Raw genomic sequence first — 18,829 nt, forward strand, 5'->3', positions numbered from 1 at the left:
CTAGAGAAAAGAACGAAAATCCTGCGTTGCGAGGTGCAACGCTGTACTTGCGTTCGGCATCATGGAGCGTGCGACTGAAAAAGGTGAGCAGCTTCCAGACGCCGTAGACGCGCTGTTCCAACATGGCGCCCACTGGGACATCCAACGTGCCAGTGGTCAATGCGATCTCTGCTGACGGAAACTGGTGGGCCAGCAGGGCGCTATGGCCAGCGCTGACTTCACCCCGGAAAACACTTGGACACGTTCTGGGGACCAGTCAACAGGATCTTTAGCTGTCTTACCTTTTAAAGCTGAAGTCTTTCCAGCGATGTCGTTGTGTAGCTATTCCAGCCATCAGCCCCAGATTGGCCGCTCCGGGGGAGACAGGGGGAGGTGCTGTCGGCGGGTCCACAGCTAGGGTTTGGAAGGTGCGGGAAGCCAGAAGGATACGGTCCGCTTCTTCCGCCAGGGAGCGGTAATCCCTCGCTGCCAGAAATGGGGAGTTGGCGATGCCGGTCTGCACGGCCACAGGCAGCTGTCGTAGAAAGAGATGGATGAAGAGAAATCCCCCATCCTCCGATCCGAGTACGGACAACATGTTCTCCATCAGTTCATGAGCCGTGCCCCCACCCAGGCCAGAGAGGGAGAGAAGCTTCTCAGCTCGCTCAGCATCGGACAGGGTGTATCGGCGCAGCAGCGGTTCCTTCAGGGCTACATATTTCCTGTGTGCGGGTGGGTCCCAGAGGATGGTCATTGCACGGTGGGTGGATAGCGGGTCGAGCGAGGCCACCACATGATGAAACTTCGTGTCATCAGCCGAGATGCCGTGAAGAGTGAACCGATCCTCCATGTGCACGAACCACGACGGGGCATCGTGGAGCCAAAAGTCTGGCAACTGAAGTGCCACGGCAAGCGTAGCTGCTGGAGGCAGCAGAGGGCTCGCTGGTGCATCCATGGTGACGCTAGGGTCATCCATGGCCTGCGACATGTCCAAATCTAGGGTCACCAATGTGGAGGTATGGTACAGATGACACAGGAGCTGTAACTTTGCATTCCGACTTTATTCATCTCCAAACTACAGCTGGACACATTGTGGCAAAAACCCAGCAGAACATAACATAATGTAGACAGGATGTGCAGCCAGTGCAGTAAATGTTCTAAATATCAGCTCTTTAGAAAATGATCCTGATGAACATGAAACTAACATCCAATGAGAAACACAGCTTCCTTGTTTCATGTCCAATAACAATCAATGAAGAGCTAATAAAGAGCTATTCTATTGTAAAATGCTGAGATGATTATTAGACAGAACCCAGCGGCTCACCAAAAGCCTGCATTGAAAATCTATATGAAAGTAATCTATGCTCATATACGGCAAAATCCTTTAACTGTCACTGTGTTTTTCATCTGTGCTCTTGTTGGTTGGACAAGTTTGTAAATGACAAAGTGCTCAGTGGACTTTGCATCCATCAAATCCTGTTAGATGTTTGGATTGTTTTTCCTTCACAGCTTTGTGATGAAGGCTAAAGAACAGAGATATGAACTATTGCCAATATGAATCCTGATGCATGACGTGGGCATAGACCCACCAAAGCAACACTCAGCTCACCTCATTCCAGGCGCTTGTCTGCTGGAGACCATGAGCCTTGTTAGTCACACATTAGCACCGTGGTAGGAAACAGCCTCCATCATTTCATTAGATCTGAATTTGGACTGTTTCCCTCTGGATGAGAACCAAGTCTGTCAAATCTATTGATCCAACACAACTATTAAACACATTGACTCACAGTCAGATTGGCTTTGTATGGATGGTGTAACAGGGGGCTGGGAAAGGATGCTGAAAGCTGAATATAATACAGCACAATAACAGGACATATAATAATGCAGCAAACATGATCTTCAACAGGCACACTTCTATTATTAATGATCACAAACACAAAGAACTTGTGCAGCCCTGATATCAGCCCTAATATATGAGTGTGTTTGCCCAAAGATTGAAACAGCATCAACATGACAGCTGTAAGAAATCTTCTCTCAGCCTTGTTTGGCAGAAGATCCCTGCAACAAAGATTGTAGCTGAAAGATGACGTGTGTAAAGTTTGCTCTTTGGGAGGGTTGAGGCTGTTTTTAGACCTTTGATAGTTTCCAATCCAGTTCTGAAAGACAGAAATAAAAACAACATCATTAAGATCAGATCATGGAGCTGTTTCCTGCCTTGTTTCTATCTTCACATTACAAGACTTTACTACAATAAAGATGCTAACATGTATCTGTAGCAACAACATCATTGAATCTAGAACAACTGGAGCCAAACCAGTGGCCTCTGCTGGGATCACTGGTGAGCCAACACTTCCTTGTTGGATGCAGATTTCAGGGCTTCCTTTTGCTCCTCCGTTATAACTGTTCTCTCTTCTCAACAAATGATGACACAAAGGAATCAGCAGTGACAAAGATGATGCTGAAGAGAAGCACACATTTCACACATATAACAGACCAGTCCAGTTACACACACCTCTGCTTGACATTAGGCCTCAAACAAAGACACAAAACACTAACTTGACTCTAAATAGAAGAAACGAGCAGCTTTTTCTGTTCTGTGCTTATTTATATTTGACACACATGCTTCCAATCTGCTCCTTTGTGGCCATTTAAAACAGCCTTAAATAACTGTTGTTATATTTGTTGCAGTTTCTGCTCCCCTTGGACAGACGACTCTTGAAAAGACATTTTTGAATTTCAACTTTTAACTGGATAAATATCGGATATATAAACGTCTGCAACAAACTGATTCCAGCTTCTACCTCATGATAGGAGTGTTTTTGTGGCTCAAGATGACCTGATATCTTTCATGATGGAGACATTTGACACATGTTTCACATATTATAGACCAACAAGTTATTCATAGCAGTTTAAATACGGGGAGTCACTTTTGGGCCCAACAGATAAAACAGAGCCAATATTTCCTTCTTTATTTAAGTGACGTGTGTCACAGATGTGACCTAGTAAAGTGTAGCTGAACATTAGTAACGTTATTAACACTCTCAGCTCGTCCTTGTTCCAGACCTGAAGATCCTCTTCTTTCATTCAGCAGCAGCTTCAGGTCTCTGATGGTCCAGGGCTTGTTGTTGGGAAACAGCCCTGCTGGGATGATGGTGTCCTCACAGAAACAGTCAGTGATGCTGTTGATCTCCATCACAGAGCACGTCCCAGTCTGCAGTCTCAGTCCTGCAGGGCCTCGCTGGCTTCCTGACTCCACCCAGTCAACAACAGGAAGTGTTTGAAGTGCAGGAACAAACTGAGGCTGTGGTCAAACAGGAGTTTTTATCTCCTCGCTCTGACTCTCACTGCGGCCCCGCTGCTGTGTCAACATGTGTTTGTGCTAAACAATGATGGAAAGTGTTATAAATGACTTGTTGGCCTCTGATCTGTCACAAACAGCTGAAACGTGTCTCTCATGAGTCACATGAAGGGTTTTGACAGAAAGGACAAAAAGTAGCTGCAGTCAGTTTGTGTCATTTTTATATTTATTCATCTGGGAGAAAAATCTGAGGGACATTAAAATGTGTTTTTCAACAGAGACAAGAACATAAATATAACAGAACAGGTAAATGAACATATTTCAAGTAAACAGCTGGACTGATCAGGTCCAAACACACAGTGATAAACTTGTCAAACAGCTGTCATATCTTTATATATAAGCTCTTTATAAATCCTGTTCACTGCAGTCTGTTTACTAATAATGTCAAACTGTTAGACACACAGAAACATCAGAATCGTCTTTGTTCACATAAACCTGTCTGGGATCCTTTGTTGTTCTTTTAATGCAGAGTTACATTATAAATATAAAGAGTTATTTCAAAGTCTCATCAGTTTTCCTACATGTCTTTATTGAACACATCAGCAGGGCTGAAGCTCTCATGTTAAACACACACTGATCTATGGACACGTTCATGTGTTTCTAACAGAACCAGGCTGTTATCAGCCCTGCACTAACATTATGTCACACACACTGAATGTAACAGTGACAGTTTACATCATCACACAATCAGCTGTGATTGTTTCACTGTCATCAAACTAGTCAACAGGAAGTAGAATCAATAGAAACCAATCATTTACTGACAGCATGTCTGATGGAAATAAGTGCAGATTATGTATGAAGTATAACTGCACACAGTAACTGTATTACAATAAGGACTTAACAGCGCCCTCTGCTGGAGTGTTTCAGTACTGCGTTAACTAGAATACACCACCTCCTCCTCCTCCTCACACCACCTGCTACAGCTCTACTCTTCTATGACTACAGTCATCCACAGCACTGATGTGAGGTCACGTGGTTCATATGTAAGGAGCACAGAGACGTCCTAGCAGCTGACCTCAGGTCAGTTTAATGACTGTGAGCAGCAGCTGTGTTATTGTCACTGTGACAGGGAGACACTCTCAGACACAGCGCTCATGTCAGCTTGTTCTCATGCAGGAGGATCAGGAGCTCCATGTTTGTCTTTCTGTTTGAATCATGATGTGTTTGTGCCATCAGAGTCTGTCATGAGTACTCAGGGTTTCACAGCAGCTCTTCTGAATGCTGACGAGGACTCCAACCTCATGTTTCACCTCTCTGAGCTTCTGATGTCTGTGAACACTCGTGTTTCTTCTCTGGGCTCATCTGGACAAAAACACCTTTCTGTGTTTTATATATGGAAAGCTCCTGACCATGCATGGAGGGTTTCCCCCCCAGCCCAGCACTCTTAGACTGTACGCTAAGCGAGATGAAAGAGGCCGGGGACTGATGAGTGTCAGGAACATGGCCCCAACCGACCACGTGCTCAATGCTTTCTACTGCCTCAGGCAGTTGAAACCCAAGAAAGAGGAGGAAGAGGAGGCACCATCCTGGAAGAACAGGCCACTGCACGGTATGTACCAGCAGATAGCGGACAACCAGAAATCCTACCAGTAGCTGGACAAAGCTGGACTGAAAGACAGCACAGAGGCACTAATCATGGCAGCACAAGAACAAGCTCTGAATACAAGATCCATAGAGGCTGGGGTCTATCACACCAGGCACACCCCAGGTGCAGGCTGTGTAAAGATGAGACAATCCAGCACATAACAGCAGGGTGCAAGATGCTAGCAGGCAAGGCATACATGGAACGCCATAACAGACTGTCCTTCACAGCCTCACCTCTGTCAGTGCGCCCCAGGGTGGCTGTGGCTACAATGTAGCTGCCATCACCAGTGTGTGAATGTGTGTGTGAATGGGTGGATAACTGGATGTGTAAAGCGATTTGGGGTCCTTAGGGACTAGTAAAGCGCTATACAAATGCAGGCCATTCACCATTTGTTTTCAGCTGCCATCATGACATTACAATCATACGCAGTACACACAGGAAGTAACTCACAACCAGACACAGCAGGATGGTGCCCAGCAACAGTGAAATTCAGCAATTTCAAGAATCTGTGGACAAATAAAACCCCAACAAAAAACACAGAACACCACAATATGAAGTGGGCGGGTCTGGATGGGTCCTGAGATACAAAGGTTTTATGTGTCATCAGTTTAAAAGTATGATGATGTATGATGAGTGAAGCATTTAATGTTTAGATCCAGCTGAAGCTCCACCTTAGCTGAGGCTGAGGGTGTCAAACAGGTGTTTATCCAACTTACGGAGAGCATCAATCAGGAATGAGCTGGCTCTTTCTCCTTTGTTTCGCACCAAATCAATCACATGTCGAGCTCGTTCAGCCCTGGGTTTGATTCTGGCTGCTTCCATTTCCTCCATAGTTATAATTTCTTCTCGGAGCAGCCTGTCCAGCAGCTGGTTCAGAGTCGAATCCGACACCTTTTCCACAAACTGAATCCGGACTGAGAACAGACGCTCTTCTGGTGTGAGGCTCTGGAGCCTCGGCTGATTGTCTCTGCTCTGAACATCTGAGGACAGAGCAAAAAAGAAGAGAGATTTCTTGATAACAGAACAGTCTAAGCTTTGTTGAATCCAGAGAAATCTCTGCAGGTAATCAATCATCACTGAACGTCGCTGATCTTCAGACACTCAATAACAGCATGAATCATGAAACGTGGCTGGAGACAAATTCAGCAGATACAATTTAATTTAATGTTTATCATGAGAGAGCAGACAGGATCAGAAACGAGTCCATCAGCAGGGTAGCTCGCTGACAGAGAGGCTGAGAAGTTTGCACATGTGCAGAGGAGGGAGAAAGGATAATGAAGATGGAGCTGCCAGGCAAGAGGAAAAGAGGCATACCTCAAAGAAGATTCATGGATACAGTGAAGGAGGACGTACAGAGAGTTGGTGTGACAAAGGAGGATACTAGGATATGGAGATGAGACAGATGATCTTAAATAGAGTGGCTAAAAGAAGAAGAAGAGAAGAATGAAGGAGAAAATGATAAATCATTTACATATATATCCTGAGAACTGAGGGAAAAAGAATCTTCAACTTTTATATGTGATTTTCAGCCTCTATGGAGCTAAGTGGAAATGGAAAGCCCAGGATGTCCTCTATTTAGGACTAAGTCAAAAGATATAGACAAAAAACAAATGTCCATTACAGAGGACACAAATGAACAGACTGGTTCTCAGGAGAATAGCAGCATATATGTGTATACAGTCAAGCCCATAATCATTCATACCCCTGGAAAACTTTGATTTAAAGTTACTGTTATTCAAGCAGCAAGTTCTCTTTTGACTGGAAATGACAAAGGTGTGTCCGAAAAGATAATAAGACAATGTACAAGAGGTACCATTGTGGGGAAAAAATAGTTCTCAGCTTTTATTTACATTTGAGCAAAAAGTGTCATTTCCAAAATTATTCATACCCTCACAAACTTTCACAGTCTGTGGGAAAATCCAAAGTTCTTTACCATTCCAAATGGTCCAAGTTACCCTAATTAATTGAGAACAGCTGTGTTAACAGGTTTCAACAGGTAAAAAAAAAAAGGGCAGCTCTCCCCAGGACCTGCCATTGTGCATTGTGGCTGCTCACAAGTCAGGAAATGGTTACAAGGCCATATCTAAATGTTTCTCAGTTCCAGTGGCTACAGTGCAAAGTATTATTAAATAATATAAGATGTTCTGCACTGTGGAAAATCTCAAAAGACAGGGTCGAAGCCAAAAATGACAAAGATGAAGACGTCAGGTGTTCTGTGTTATGGTCAGATGAAACGAAAACTGAATTTTTGGCCAAAGTTATGTTTTCTTCATCTGGGGTTAAAAAAAGGAGAAGCCTTCAACCCAAAGAATACCATCCCCACTCTCAAATATGGTGGTGGGAACCTAATGCTTTGGGTGTGCTTTTCAGCCAATGGACCAGGGAACCTAATTACAGCAAACGACCCCATGAAAAAAAGAGCAATACTTGAAGATTCTTAACAACAACATCAGGCAGTCTGCAGAGAAACTTGGCCTTGGGCACCAGTGGACATTTCAGCACAACAATGACCCAAAACACACAGCAAAAGAAATGGTGACGAAATGGTTAGCAGACAAAAACATTAACGTTTTGCAGTGGTCCAGCCAGAGTCCTGACTTGAATCCAATTGAGAATCTGTGGAGAGAGCTAAAGATCAGGGTGACGGCAAGGAGGCCGTCGAACCTGAAAGAGTTGGAGCTCATTGCTAAAGATGAATGGGCATAAAGACCTGTGGAGAAAAGTTCATTTGAAATTATAGGAAGTGTTTGATTGCTATAAAGGCTTTTCTGCTCATATATCTAGGTAGATCGATCTATCACACACACTCACTGCTTCTATTTTACTTTTAGCTCAAATTAAATTGTGAGTGGATGAAGACTTTACCTGTCACATAAACTTCGTGCTCCCAGACCTCTTTGTCTGTTTGGTCTCGGATTGTTAGTGTGAATTCTTTCATGTTTTTAGGAAGCCGGATCACATATGTTGGGAAGTAGTTTGGTCCAAACTCCACAGGAAATTCAGCTCTCTGAAAACCAGAAGCAGAGACTCAGTACCTTTATCCAAATGAGTTTTATTAGGTAATATAAGAATGACTGTGCTCAGCAATTGTGATTGAGTGAGTATGAGTCATTGGTATGTTTTGTTTTGGGGTTTTTTTGCTTTTAATTAACTTGTTTCTTTTTTCTTTTCTTTAAGAGTGGATGTCCTGGATTTTAATTTAAAACTTCTTGGGTCCCCCCACATATCTGACATCCTCACTAATGCTGGGCTGACACTGTGTGAGTTTTGGCCCATTTTTAGCCGATTTTTCAGTCATGCGACTGTCTTGGTGATCTGCCCGAATTTCGCCTTCATGGTGTGTCGTGCGTCGTGTAGTATACGTGGGGTAACGAGAAGCGATTAACACCTCATGACCAGCTCCCGCGTTAGTTTTCAGTTCAGTTTAGGCAGCCCTTCAGTCTTTCAGTCAGATGTTCTGATTTTCTGTTCATCCTGTCATCACAATAAACGTCATCCACATTCTTTACTGGGACGCAAATCCAGCATTCGGGTCCATTTTTTTCTCGACATCCTAACCACGACCGTCTGACAAGATGACAAGAACCATGCTGCAAAGACATGGACCCAGCGGACCCAGAACTACACGAGCAGCAGTAAGTAGCGCTCTTTCTGGTGAGGGACCTGGGGATTAGACTGTGGCTAATGCCCCAACATGAGTAAGTCTTTGTGAGTTTCTTTATTTCCCAAAATCCCAAATAACAAAGTTTTAATTAGATGTAATGATCATTTGTTCCTGTGAAACCAATTTTAAAAAAAATTGCACACTTTAATAGGAAACATATGCAGGAGCTTCCTTGATTCCCTCCAAAACAAAAAAAATATTGGCGTCATCAGCAAATAATACTAGTTTTTAAACTGCAAAAACCTGGAGGTGGTTATAAAGATCTGTTTGGTCTTTTTTCCATTTGGAGAACTTACCTTGGGTCGGATTTTTTCATCTGTTTGAAAGTGAACAGTGTAAGTCTGCTCTTTGATGAGTTTACAGTTAGAAGCCACTGTGATGTTGTAAGAATCTGGATGCTGTGCTTTCACCTTAAGAAACAGGACAGCATTTTATTTAGAAGTTTCCTTCTCAACAGAGTCTGAGACATCAGCTCAATCTCTTATTGCTGACCCACAGATGTTGCCATCACATGATGAAAATAAAAAACGCTACTTTTTACAATGGCAACACTAAAACATTAACAAAATATTTGAATGATATAAGCCTGCTAAATACACAAAGCTATCTATTGATTCATACACATCCATAAATATATATACTTTATACATACACAACATTTCATGAGCTTCTCGAAGAAAAAAATACTGAGTACTATCCTGAGCTTCTGTTAGCACTAAGGAAAAAGATGAAGATGTATTACTGTCTTTACCTCGGGCAGTGGGATGTTGCTTGGCAGGAGAAACACATCAAGGTACTTTTCCAACTCTACTTTTCTGAGGAACAATAAAACTTGGGCCCTAACTGGTGTTGTGTTATTCCAAAACCTCTTTAGGAAATCCCACACAAGGCCCAAGGCAGAAAAGTGGGGAAGTTCCACAATCACATGAGTATCTGTGATCTTCAGCGGCTCAAGAATGTTCATTCCATCATCAGAGAAGTGGATAACAGACAGTGAACTGTCAGAAAGCAGAGCTGTGAAAACAAGACAGTTTTTGTCACTCAAATGTTTTTAATTGTCTTTCTTAATTTCTTATTCTATGACTTTAGAACTTTCAAGCAAATAAGTGAACAGTAATTGATGGTACTCCATTGTACTAAAAATACAAATGCATTAGTTTTACTTTACAGAATACAGAGAGTTACAAATTCATTTTGTTATCCGTCTAATAATGAAAATCCACTGAGCCCACAGGTGTAGCTCCCAGTTTTACCCTTGCACTATGTTCTATTACGTGTCTTCTCCTTCCCCCTACTGGCCTATGTGCATGTTGCTATAAAGCTTATGTTTTTTGCTCTTGTATTAGAATTTCTTTCACTTATGTGTTGATGTATTCTCTTAGTAACAGCGCTTTTATGTCACCTGGTTTACCATGTCTGGTTCACACAGTTGCAAAGACTGTGGGAGCCTGGTTATTGTATCTCGGGAAATGGGGGCATTCACACAGAAAGCCTGGCACCGGGGAGGAATGCACAGGTAGTGAAGTTTTTAACTCTTTCTTTGGGGGAGACAAAAGGAGTAAGCAACAGCTGTGTAATGCCTTTCATTTTGTAGAAGATATTTAAACCCAGGACTATGCTGGGATTCGGAGAGACTCTGCTGGTCAGTGTCCTGTTATGGCCGCTCTCTCTCACTTTTTTATTAAAAGATGCTAGCTACTGCTCATAGTTGTATGCAGACTTTATTAAATGAAAATTTCCATAACACTCTCAACACTAAGGAGTTTTTGATCTGGAAAGAAGAGCTGATCACTAAAAAGCTGCTTCTCTCACCTCAATCATCATACAGCTGCTGCAGAAGTTTCTGTTTATGACTTCTAGTCTGTTCCCAACTAAGAAAACGGAACAGACTGAAGAGAACACAGATTCCACAAGATATTGGGACAGAAGCTTTTTTTTTTCAGATTGTGTAACACACTCTGCAGCCTGCAGGGGGCAGTAATAGCTTCTGGCAGTCGCATACAGTAATTTGCTCACCTTCCGCTGTTTCGCAGTGTGGGAAGTGGAGCTGATGAACTGCATCCTCACAGCCCTTGATGTCAAACAGTGGCCCTGCAGCTGTCTTGCCATTTGATTGGAGGATACTCTGATCCCACTGGATAATCCTGTACAGAAGCTCCGCCTCCTGACTCACATCAAACGCCAGTCCAGTCAGAGAACACTGGAACAGACCTGAACCAGGACACTTAAATCTGTGGGACAAAGAAAAGAAGAGAGAAATAGAAACAGTGAAGTAAAATAAAGTCTAGATAGCTGCAGTTTAAAATGTAAAAATACTCTCTCATCCCTGCGGGCGGGCTTTATGCTTTAAGCTCAGGTCCTGTACCAGAGGCTTGGGAGCTTGAGTATCCTGGACTTTTACTGGTCCTAGGACTGCACTCTTCTAGACAGAGATCTTAGATGATGTTCCTGGGACCTGCTGGAGCAACTAGCTGGGGGGTGTTCTCGAGCTCTTCTCCGAGCCCTTGGTACTTCTGTAGTTTTGTGTCTTCACTCGTCCTGATGTTCGTCATTTGGCATCACAACATCTATTTCCGGTTGGTTAGCCATCACCATTTTGTCCGTCTGTATCTGGAAGACCCGTCCGCGAATCACTACCTCATCGTGGTGGAGGGGTTTGTGTGTCCCAGGGATCCCAGGGGCTATGTTGTCTGGGGGCTTTTGCCCCCTGGTAGGGTCTCCCATGGCAAATTGGTCCTGGGTGAGAGACCAGACAAAGAGGGATTCAGAAGACCCCTATGAAAAGACCATAAAGGGGACAGTTTACTCTGCCCGGGATAGGGTTATCAGGTACCTCAATGCACGGCTTGGGCTCTGGAACCAGTGTCCTAGAGAGGGGATGGACTCTGTCTCAGTCTGGAGTTGCCCCTGGTGAGAGGAGGTTGGCTGGGGTGGGTATCTTGGTATCCCTTCAGCTTGCTGCCTGTATGTTGGGTTTTCTCCCAGTCGATGAGATGTTTAGTTCCCTGCGCCTCCAGGTTGGGGAACGGGTCTTGACCGTCGTATGTGCTTATGTGCCAAGTGGCGGTTCAGAGTACCCAGCCTTCTTGGAGTCCCTGGGTGGCGTACTGGAGGGTGCTCCACCTGTCCTACTGGGAGACTTCAATGCTCACATGGGCAATGACAGCGAGACCTGGAGGGGCATGATTGGGAGGAATGGCCTCCCGGATCTGAACCCGAGTGGTGCTTTGTTTTTGGTTATCTGTGCAAACCGCAGTTTGGCCATAACAAACACCATGTCCGGACATAAGTGTCCATAAGTGCTCATGGCACCAGGACGCTCTAGGCCGCAGGTTGATGATCGATTTTGTAATCATATCATCAGACCTAAGGCTATATGTCCTGGACACTCTGTCAAGTGATCACCACCTGCTGGTGAGTTGGATCAGCTGGCAGGGGAGGAAGCTGGACAGACCTGGCGTGCCCCAAACATATAGTGAGGGTGTGCGGGGAATGCCTAGCAGAGGCCCCGATATGGGAGATCTTCAACACACACCTCTGCAGAGCTTCAACAGCATTCAGAGGGAGACTGGGGACAGTGAGTCAGAATGGACCATGTTCAGCATCTCCATTGCTGAAGCCGCGGCTCTGAGCTGCGGCCGCGAGGTGGTTGGTGCCTGTCGTGGTGGCAACCCCCGAACCAAATGGTGGACACCAGAGGTGAGGGGAGCCACCAAGCTGTAGGAGTCCTATTGGGATTGGTTAGCCTGTGGGACTTCGGAGGCAGCTGATAAGTACCACCAGGCCAAGCGGAACGCGGCACAGGCAGTGGCTGAAGTAAAAACTCCAGTGTGGGAGGAGTTCGGAGAGGCCATGGAAAAGCACTTTCGGACTGCCTCGAAGAGATTCTCGCAAACCGTCAGTCGATTCAGGAGGGGAAAGTGGTGTGCTACCTTAACCGTGTATAGTGCGGGTGGAGCACTGCTGACTTCGGCTGAGAAAATTGTCAGGCAGTGGAAGAAATACTTTGAGGACCTCTTTAATCCCACTGGCACGTCTGCCGTGCAGGAAACACAGTCTGGGGACAAATGGGATGACCCGCCAATCTCCGGGGACATGGTCACTGATGCAGTTAAACAACTCTTTGGTAGCAGAGCCCTTGGGATGGATGAGGTCTGCCCCGACTTCCTGAAGAACACCACAGGCCCGCGATGGAACGCGGGCCTGTGGTGTTCTCCTCTGTCTTATACTGAACACAAACTAATTTTTGGACTGGCACAAATCATTTGTCTGCCTTCTCATTTGATGCAGCACAATTGATTGTTCTGTAAATAGATTTAAATTGTTATATAAAAAACGCCCGAGGCCTTGGCTGCATTTTTAGGCAAATAGTACCATATACCTTTAGTTGTTTGCAAAACTTGTGCATAATTTTTAGAAATGTACAATTTGTATTTGCATTTCAAATTATGAAAATGATTCGTTAATAGTGATGTGCGGATCGATCCTGAAATATCGATTCCTCCGATACCAATCATTTATGTTCTAAAATCGATTCTCACATTAAAATATCGATATTTCAGTAACTTAGGGTAAATTTGTAGTTTATCATTAACAGGAACACAGTGGAAAGAAACTATAACATCCGGATTGTCTACGTTCAAAGGAAGTACTTCCTCTTCCGCCTTTCATAGTCATGTGCAAAATACAGCTGTATAAATGTCTCGCAGCCCCTTGGTGTGCGCACTCACAACAATGGCTGAGCGTAATTGGAGTCGTGCGAACATGCTTCTTATACACACGCAGTTACTGTCCCTCCATTTAGAAAGGCAGAGGCGTCACGGTGTAATTATTTTACATGTAGTTGTTGTTTTCTTGTGTAATAATATTCAACATTTCTATCAATACATTTTTCAAAAAATGCTTCTCTGTGCAAAATGGGTTTAAAAACATAAACAGCTGTGGGATCCTGTTAGTCCGTGATTTAGACAGGGGGAACAAATTGTGGCAGGATCAGCGTGATGTTATTTGTATCCTGCTGTAACTTTACTGTATAAAGAGCAAACATCTCCAGCATGTCAGGAGTAGTTAGTCATTACAACAAGTGTTTGTGAACTAAAAATCAAGAATGTGGGATCCTGTTTGTCTGTGATGTGGAGAGCCCAGAGCTTGCTTCTGACGAAGGGAAAACCAATCCTGCAGGGAGACCTACCTCGGCACTTGTGCAGGTGAAGCCAAAGGGAAGATTTGCTTCACTATATTTTCTAGTCTTTGGCTTAGAATGAAGTTGGTTTGGAAACATATTCAGCGATGCTTCATCTCCTGCTTTGCGTTTGTGTAGGCGCCCCGTGCTAGCAGTGTCCAAGCGTTTTTGGGTTTTTTTCCCCTTTTCATACCGCGCCCCCCCTAGGGGGTGGGCCCCACACAGTTCTGTATTAATGAAAGATTTGTGCCACTTGTTGTATGAACACGTTGATTAATGCTATTTAAAACTGTAACAATAAGGATCAGCAAGAAACCTTTGAAAGCATTATGGCCAACTGTGACTAGTCCAACAAAGGGTTAATTCAGTTTGGCACAGCTAAGTATATGCATAGGACCTCTTTTCTGTATGCAGCTGCCTTTAACTGGGCAGCAGAATCATGCAGCTGTTCGGGTGGCTGTAAAACAAATGCCTGCTGTCCTTTAAGTCGCTGTAAAACAGAAGCATACAGCTCTCTGAATGACTGTAACACAAAAGCAGGCAGCTCTTTAAATGACGGTAAAGGAAAGGCAGGCAGCCCTTTAAAGGGCTGTAATGCAGATGTGTACAGCCCTTTCAATGTTTCTATAAGCAAATAAATCTGGCCTTTGCAGGGCATGTACCTGGGATTCTGGTTATCGCCACAAACGCCAGAAGGCGAAGATGGTGCACAGTGCAGAGTCGAATCAAAGAAAAAACAAATGATGAAAGGGTACCAGATAGCAGGAGGAGGGGTCACTGATCCTATATAAGAGGAGGGTTGATATGCTCCAGTGCTGTTTCTTTCCTGTCTTTGTGTGTGTTTTCTGTTTGTGCTTTAAGGCTTTACACCCTGGGGTTACTTCAGTTTTCATTTGCTTTGCTTTCTATGTGTTATTTCTGCTATAAATGTACTGTTCTACTGTATAACAATGTTATACAAACTATGTTCTGAGAATTCTACTGTTTTCCAGAGTATCATTATGAGTGATTCAATTTGAATTGGACCTGAAAAGCTGGACCTCCACAGCGTTAGTGGGATAAGGTTATCATATTGGCTTAAAAAATGGCAACCAAAGGTGGTGTGGATCGGTGAAATGATGTCTTGTTCACTCTTGGAATACAGCTTGATGTCATCCATGTAGCTGATGATGATTGCTCTGTTCCATAGTCGGTATCCATAGCCAGTCTTGGCAATGATCTCCTTGAGGGGGTTCAGGCCTATGCAGAACACCAGTGGGAACAGAGCATCTTCTTGGTAGGATCCTGCACTTGATACTGACTTGTGCTATTGGCTTGAAGTTGGCCTCTACTGTTGCACGCCACATCCCTATTGAGTTCCTGATGAAGGCTCTTAGGGTCCTTGTTAATCTTGTATAGTTCTAGACATTCCAGTATCCAGCTGTGGGGCATTGAGTCATAGGCCTTCTTGTAATCAATCCAGGAAGTGCACAGGTTGGTTGGCCTAGTCTTGCAGTCTCAGGTGACTGCTCTGTCTACCAGTAGCTGGTGTTTTGCACCTCTGGTCTTTTTGCCAATCCCTTTCTGTGCCCGGCTCATGTATTAACTGATGAAAAAGCTACATCCAGATGAACAGAATCAACCTTTGGGGTTATACTACACACACTATACTGATGATCAGGAAGCCACAAGAACAACACTGGTTATCATCTAGCTAAGTTAATTCCCCCGACACATTCACAAGAAAGAGGTTGAGTTGGCAGCACATGACCAATAACAAAGGGTGTTTCATGCATCATATGACTTTGACAAAAACAAACAATATTTCGATGAGTACCGTCTCAACCAGAGATGTTATTAAAATTATGAAGAAGTCTGTAAAGAACATAAAAATATAGCAGTAACATAAAACACTGCTGTTCAAAAGATGAGATGAATATTGCAGAAGTTTTTTTTAGCTAATTTGTTGATATGACAGAAACAATAAATCAATGCATACATTATCCTTCTAAACAAACATAAAAGGTAACATTTATTAAGTTATCATGGGGGAATTTGGACTAATTGCAAAAGTCAATTTAAGATGACTACTAGCTTTTTAAATCTGTTAAAAACATCACAGATTCACAGATTGCTCAGCAGAGAAAGACTAAGGAAGAAACATTCTTTATATACAACAATTTTTGATAAACTGTCCTTTATTTGCATTTCATGCTGCTGTATGATTTTTATCATGTGACTCTGGCACTGGCACTGAACCCACATGCCTTTCTTTGGATGCTTATGAGATATTTAAGTGTCAGTGGGGATTTGAACAATTCATGAGAATTCTTGAGAAATGCCTCACAATCAGACAATGGATGGAATCCTGGCGGCTATCCTGCCTGTTGTCTTTAACCATCTTTCATCAGGACTTCAGGATTTGACCAGTAGGGCATATCTATCGATGGCTTAGATCTCAGTCCTACCGTTCAGCTGTCTGTAACTGTCTTACTTTCTGGAGGTATTTGGCTGTGGCTGACCTTGCTGCATCTTTATCATAGTTTGTATTAGCCTGTGGTATACGTAAATACTTGTAGCTGCCCTGTAAATCTATATCTATATCTTCAATCTGGATCACCTTTGCTGCCTTTGCATCGATTTGGCCACACATATCCAGTCTGAATGAAAACCTGATGTCCTCACTGTAGATCCAGGAGAGGTGGACCAGTTAGTCAATGTCTCACTCACTCCTAGCTTGCAGCTACATATTATCCCTTTACAGGAGGTGGTTATTATTTTTATTTGATATTTTTCAGTTTTTTAATTTAAGAGATTACGACTTTACTGTCCCAGTTTTCTGCATGCTTGTTGCATTATATTTATTTCCTTTTGTACATTATCTCATTTCCAACCTGCATGTGATATTTTTTGCAATCAGCAGTACGTCTTCATCATCATTATTCTGAATATCATTTCCCAAAGTTTGCAGGATTTTATCCTTTATCCTCAAGAAGTGAGATAAAGGACAACCTGTAATCACCCCCCCCACCCCCCCCCCACCCCCCCGCCCAAAAAATAATAATAATCCCCTCTCACTTTCCAGTTCTGTAGGTAATTTCATCACATCAATAAGCTGGTTAGCCTCCCACACTTTAACACAAAACATGAGCGGCCACATCTAAATTTTTAACTACAACAGAAGAAAAGTGCGACGACAGGAGGGGGAAGATGTAGTTACCACAGGGACACAAGCAGGGGTCAGCTTCAGCTGTAACAAACATATACATGCAGACTTAAATGTTTTTACAGGATTACCTGTAGAAGATGTGTGCAGATTCACTGTAGACTTCAGGTGTGAAACTTGACTGAAAACAGCAACATTAGAGGTTTTAGGACAAATACCTGAACATTATTTGGAGACAAACTTGTGTTGTGCAGGTTGTTAATCACCTGTACAATAAGTAGCAAGAAGGGTAAACAACTGTCCAAAAATTATATTTTACTATGAATGAGAACAAAACCTGATTGCACTCTGATAACACAAAGCTTTCATGTACAGTGATGAATGAGTTCATGTGCTGACAGTTTGTTGTACAAGGGTTAAGAAAAAGTACTAATGTACACCGGAGGCTTGTTAAATCTATGCTTGAGAGTTTTCAAATATCTGAAAGCTCACCTTGATCATCTTTGTGTTGTCCTCTGACAAACCAGGCTGCGTGTCTGGTTTTACACTGGAAACACCTGATGAGAAGATTGGCAACAGATGATATGAAGAATTTGGGTTAAGAGTTAAGATCACTTTCCAGAAAAACTATTTGAAGCTACAGGATGTTTGAGTGCTTTCCTCCATATGATGTGTGCTCATAGTTCTGGGGATTGGTCCAAATAATGTGATTCAAATTCTGATTCACTCCCCTTCAAGCTTTTCATGATGTGCATACGAGGGGTGTATATTTTAGTGTTTCAGAGCCAATTTTAAGAGGATCTGTTAGTCTGCTACAACCTGAAAACCCTCTCTGAAACTGGGCACCTCACAAAAAACCCAAAAACAATCATGATAGATAAATAGATAAATAAATATTATTTATTATATAATAAATATAAATATAGAAGTGTGTGATAGGGTGGAAAGTCAACTCACAGGTGTGATTACATGTTTGTTTGTTTTTTACCAAGCTTCCACCACAATGTAATAATACATTTGACAGTAATGTATTATCACTGTTTAGACCAGGTCCATTTTAAGATCAGATTTTGTTCTTGATTGATGGATGGGAGGACAGTGTGAGTACTCACAGGAAGCTTTAATCATCTTGAACTCATCAACCCTGCAGAAACAAAAAACAGTATTTTCAAAGTAAATATTTAAGTCTATTTTGACTAAAGGGAACATTAATTGAGTCTGTGTCTGCTGATCCAGTTTATAGGTTAGTCTGCTACCTTGTACATCACACAAAAGTACAAACCTTTCTATCTTAAAAATAACTGAAATTTTATCTGAAGTAAATTATCACATCATTTGTTACTTCATGTTCAGTTTTTTTGGATTTAATAAGGTGGCTACCAGGATGAAGGACTTTCAGCCTCACTCGTCATCTGTGTTCTTCTGGCATCCTGAAATGAACAGGAAAAATATTAGCAAGAAATTCCACATAGCTGATTGTTTCTATGACAGAAAGAGACTGCTGATACTCAACTGCATACAGGGACACTGAGGAACCAGGAGAGCAGAGTCTAAACCCAGGATAAAGAGTTTGAGTGAATGTGGTGTTGAAGGTGTGGAGGTGGATCAGAGAGTCAGAGGAGACTCTTTAGAAGGACAGAGTGCCAGCAGGACAGTCCACATACACTGCTGCTCTGTTAGAGACAGAGGAGGAGGAGGAGGAGGAGGAGATGGATGTTGGTCTGTTATTGTGCCAGACAGTAAAGGGATCATCATCATCGTCTTCATCACACTCCAGACTCCAGGACTGATCATTCCATCCAAACATACAGTCATCACTGCCTCCTTTCCTTCTGATGCTTCTGTAACTCACTGATATATAAACGTATCCTCTCCACTCGACCTCCCAGTAACAGCGACCAGTCAGACCATCTCTA

The 18,829-nt window shown here is 43.1% G+C and overlaps 1 protein-coding gene across 1 annotated transcript; it reads right to left on the minus strand.

Annotated features, from left to right (window-relative positions):
• Positions 1-4,837: 4,837 nt before the first annotated feature.
• On the minus strand, positions 4,838-18,526 carry LOC148105947 (NACHT, LRR and PYD domains-containing protein 1b allele 2-like). The gene is made up of 10 exons (XM_087838013.1): positions 18,427-18,526; positions 18,294-18,343; positions 18,026-18,057; positions 17,406-17,470; positions 17,045-17,094; positions 10,603-10,817; positions 9,338-9,600; positions 8,883-8,996; positions 7,788-7,929; positions 4,838-5,902 (listed from the first exon to the last, which is right to left on the minus strand). The coding sequence occupies exons 2-10, from the start codon at positions 18,323-18,325 to the stop codon at positions 5,595-5,597; spliced, it is 1,221 nt and encodes a 406-aa protein (XP_087694139.1). The 5' UTR covers positions 18,326-18,343; positions 18,427-18,526; the 3' UTR covers positions 4,838-5,594.
• Positions 18,527-18,829: the final 303 nt, after the last annotated feature.

This window comes from Neolamprologus brichardi, chromosome 3, assembly GCF_056152115.1.
Source record: "Neolamprologus brichardi isolate AB-2024 chromosome 3, ASM5615211v1, whole genome shotgun sequence".
NCBI classification, from domain to species: Eukaryota; Metazoa; Chordata; class Actinopteri; order Cichliformes; family Cichlidae; genus Neolamprologus; species Neolamprologus brichardi.

Excerpts from the sequence above, each read along its gene's own strand:
- LOC148105947 (XM_087838013.1), bottom strand. The coding sequence starts at position 18,325 with ATGACGAGTGAGGCTGAAAGTCCTTCATCCTG. Across the intron at positions 17,095-17,405 it reads ACAACACAAAGATGATCAAG|TCAAGTTTCACACCTGAAGT; the intron begins GTGAGCTTTCAG and ends TGCTGTTTTCAG. Across the intron at positions 10,818-17,044 it reads TCTGCACACATCTTCTACAG|ATTTAAGTGTCCTGGTTCAG; the intron begins GTAATCCTGTAA and ends TTTGTCCCACAG.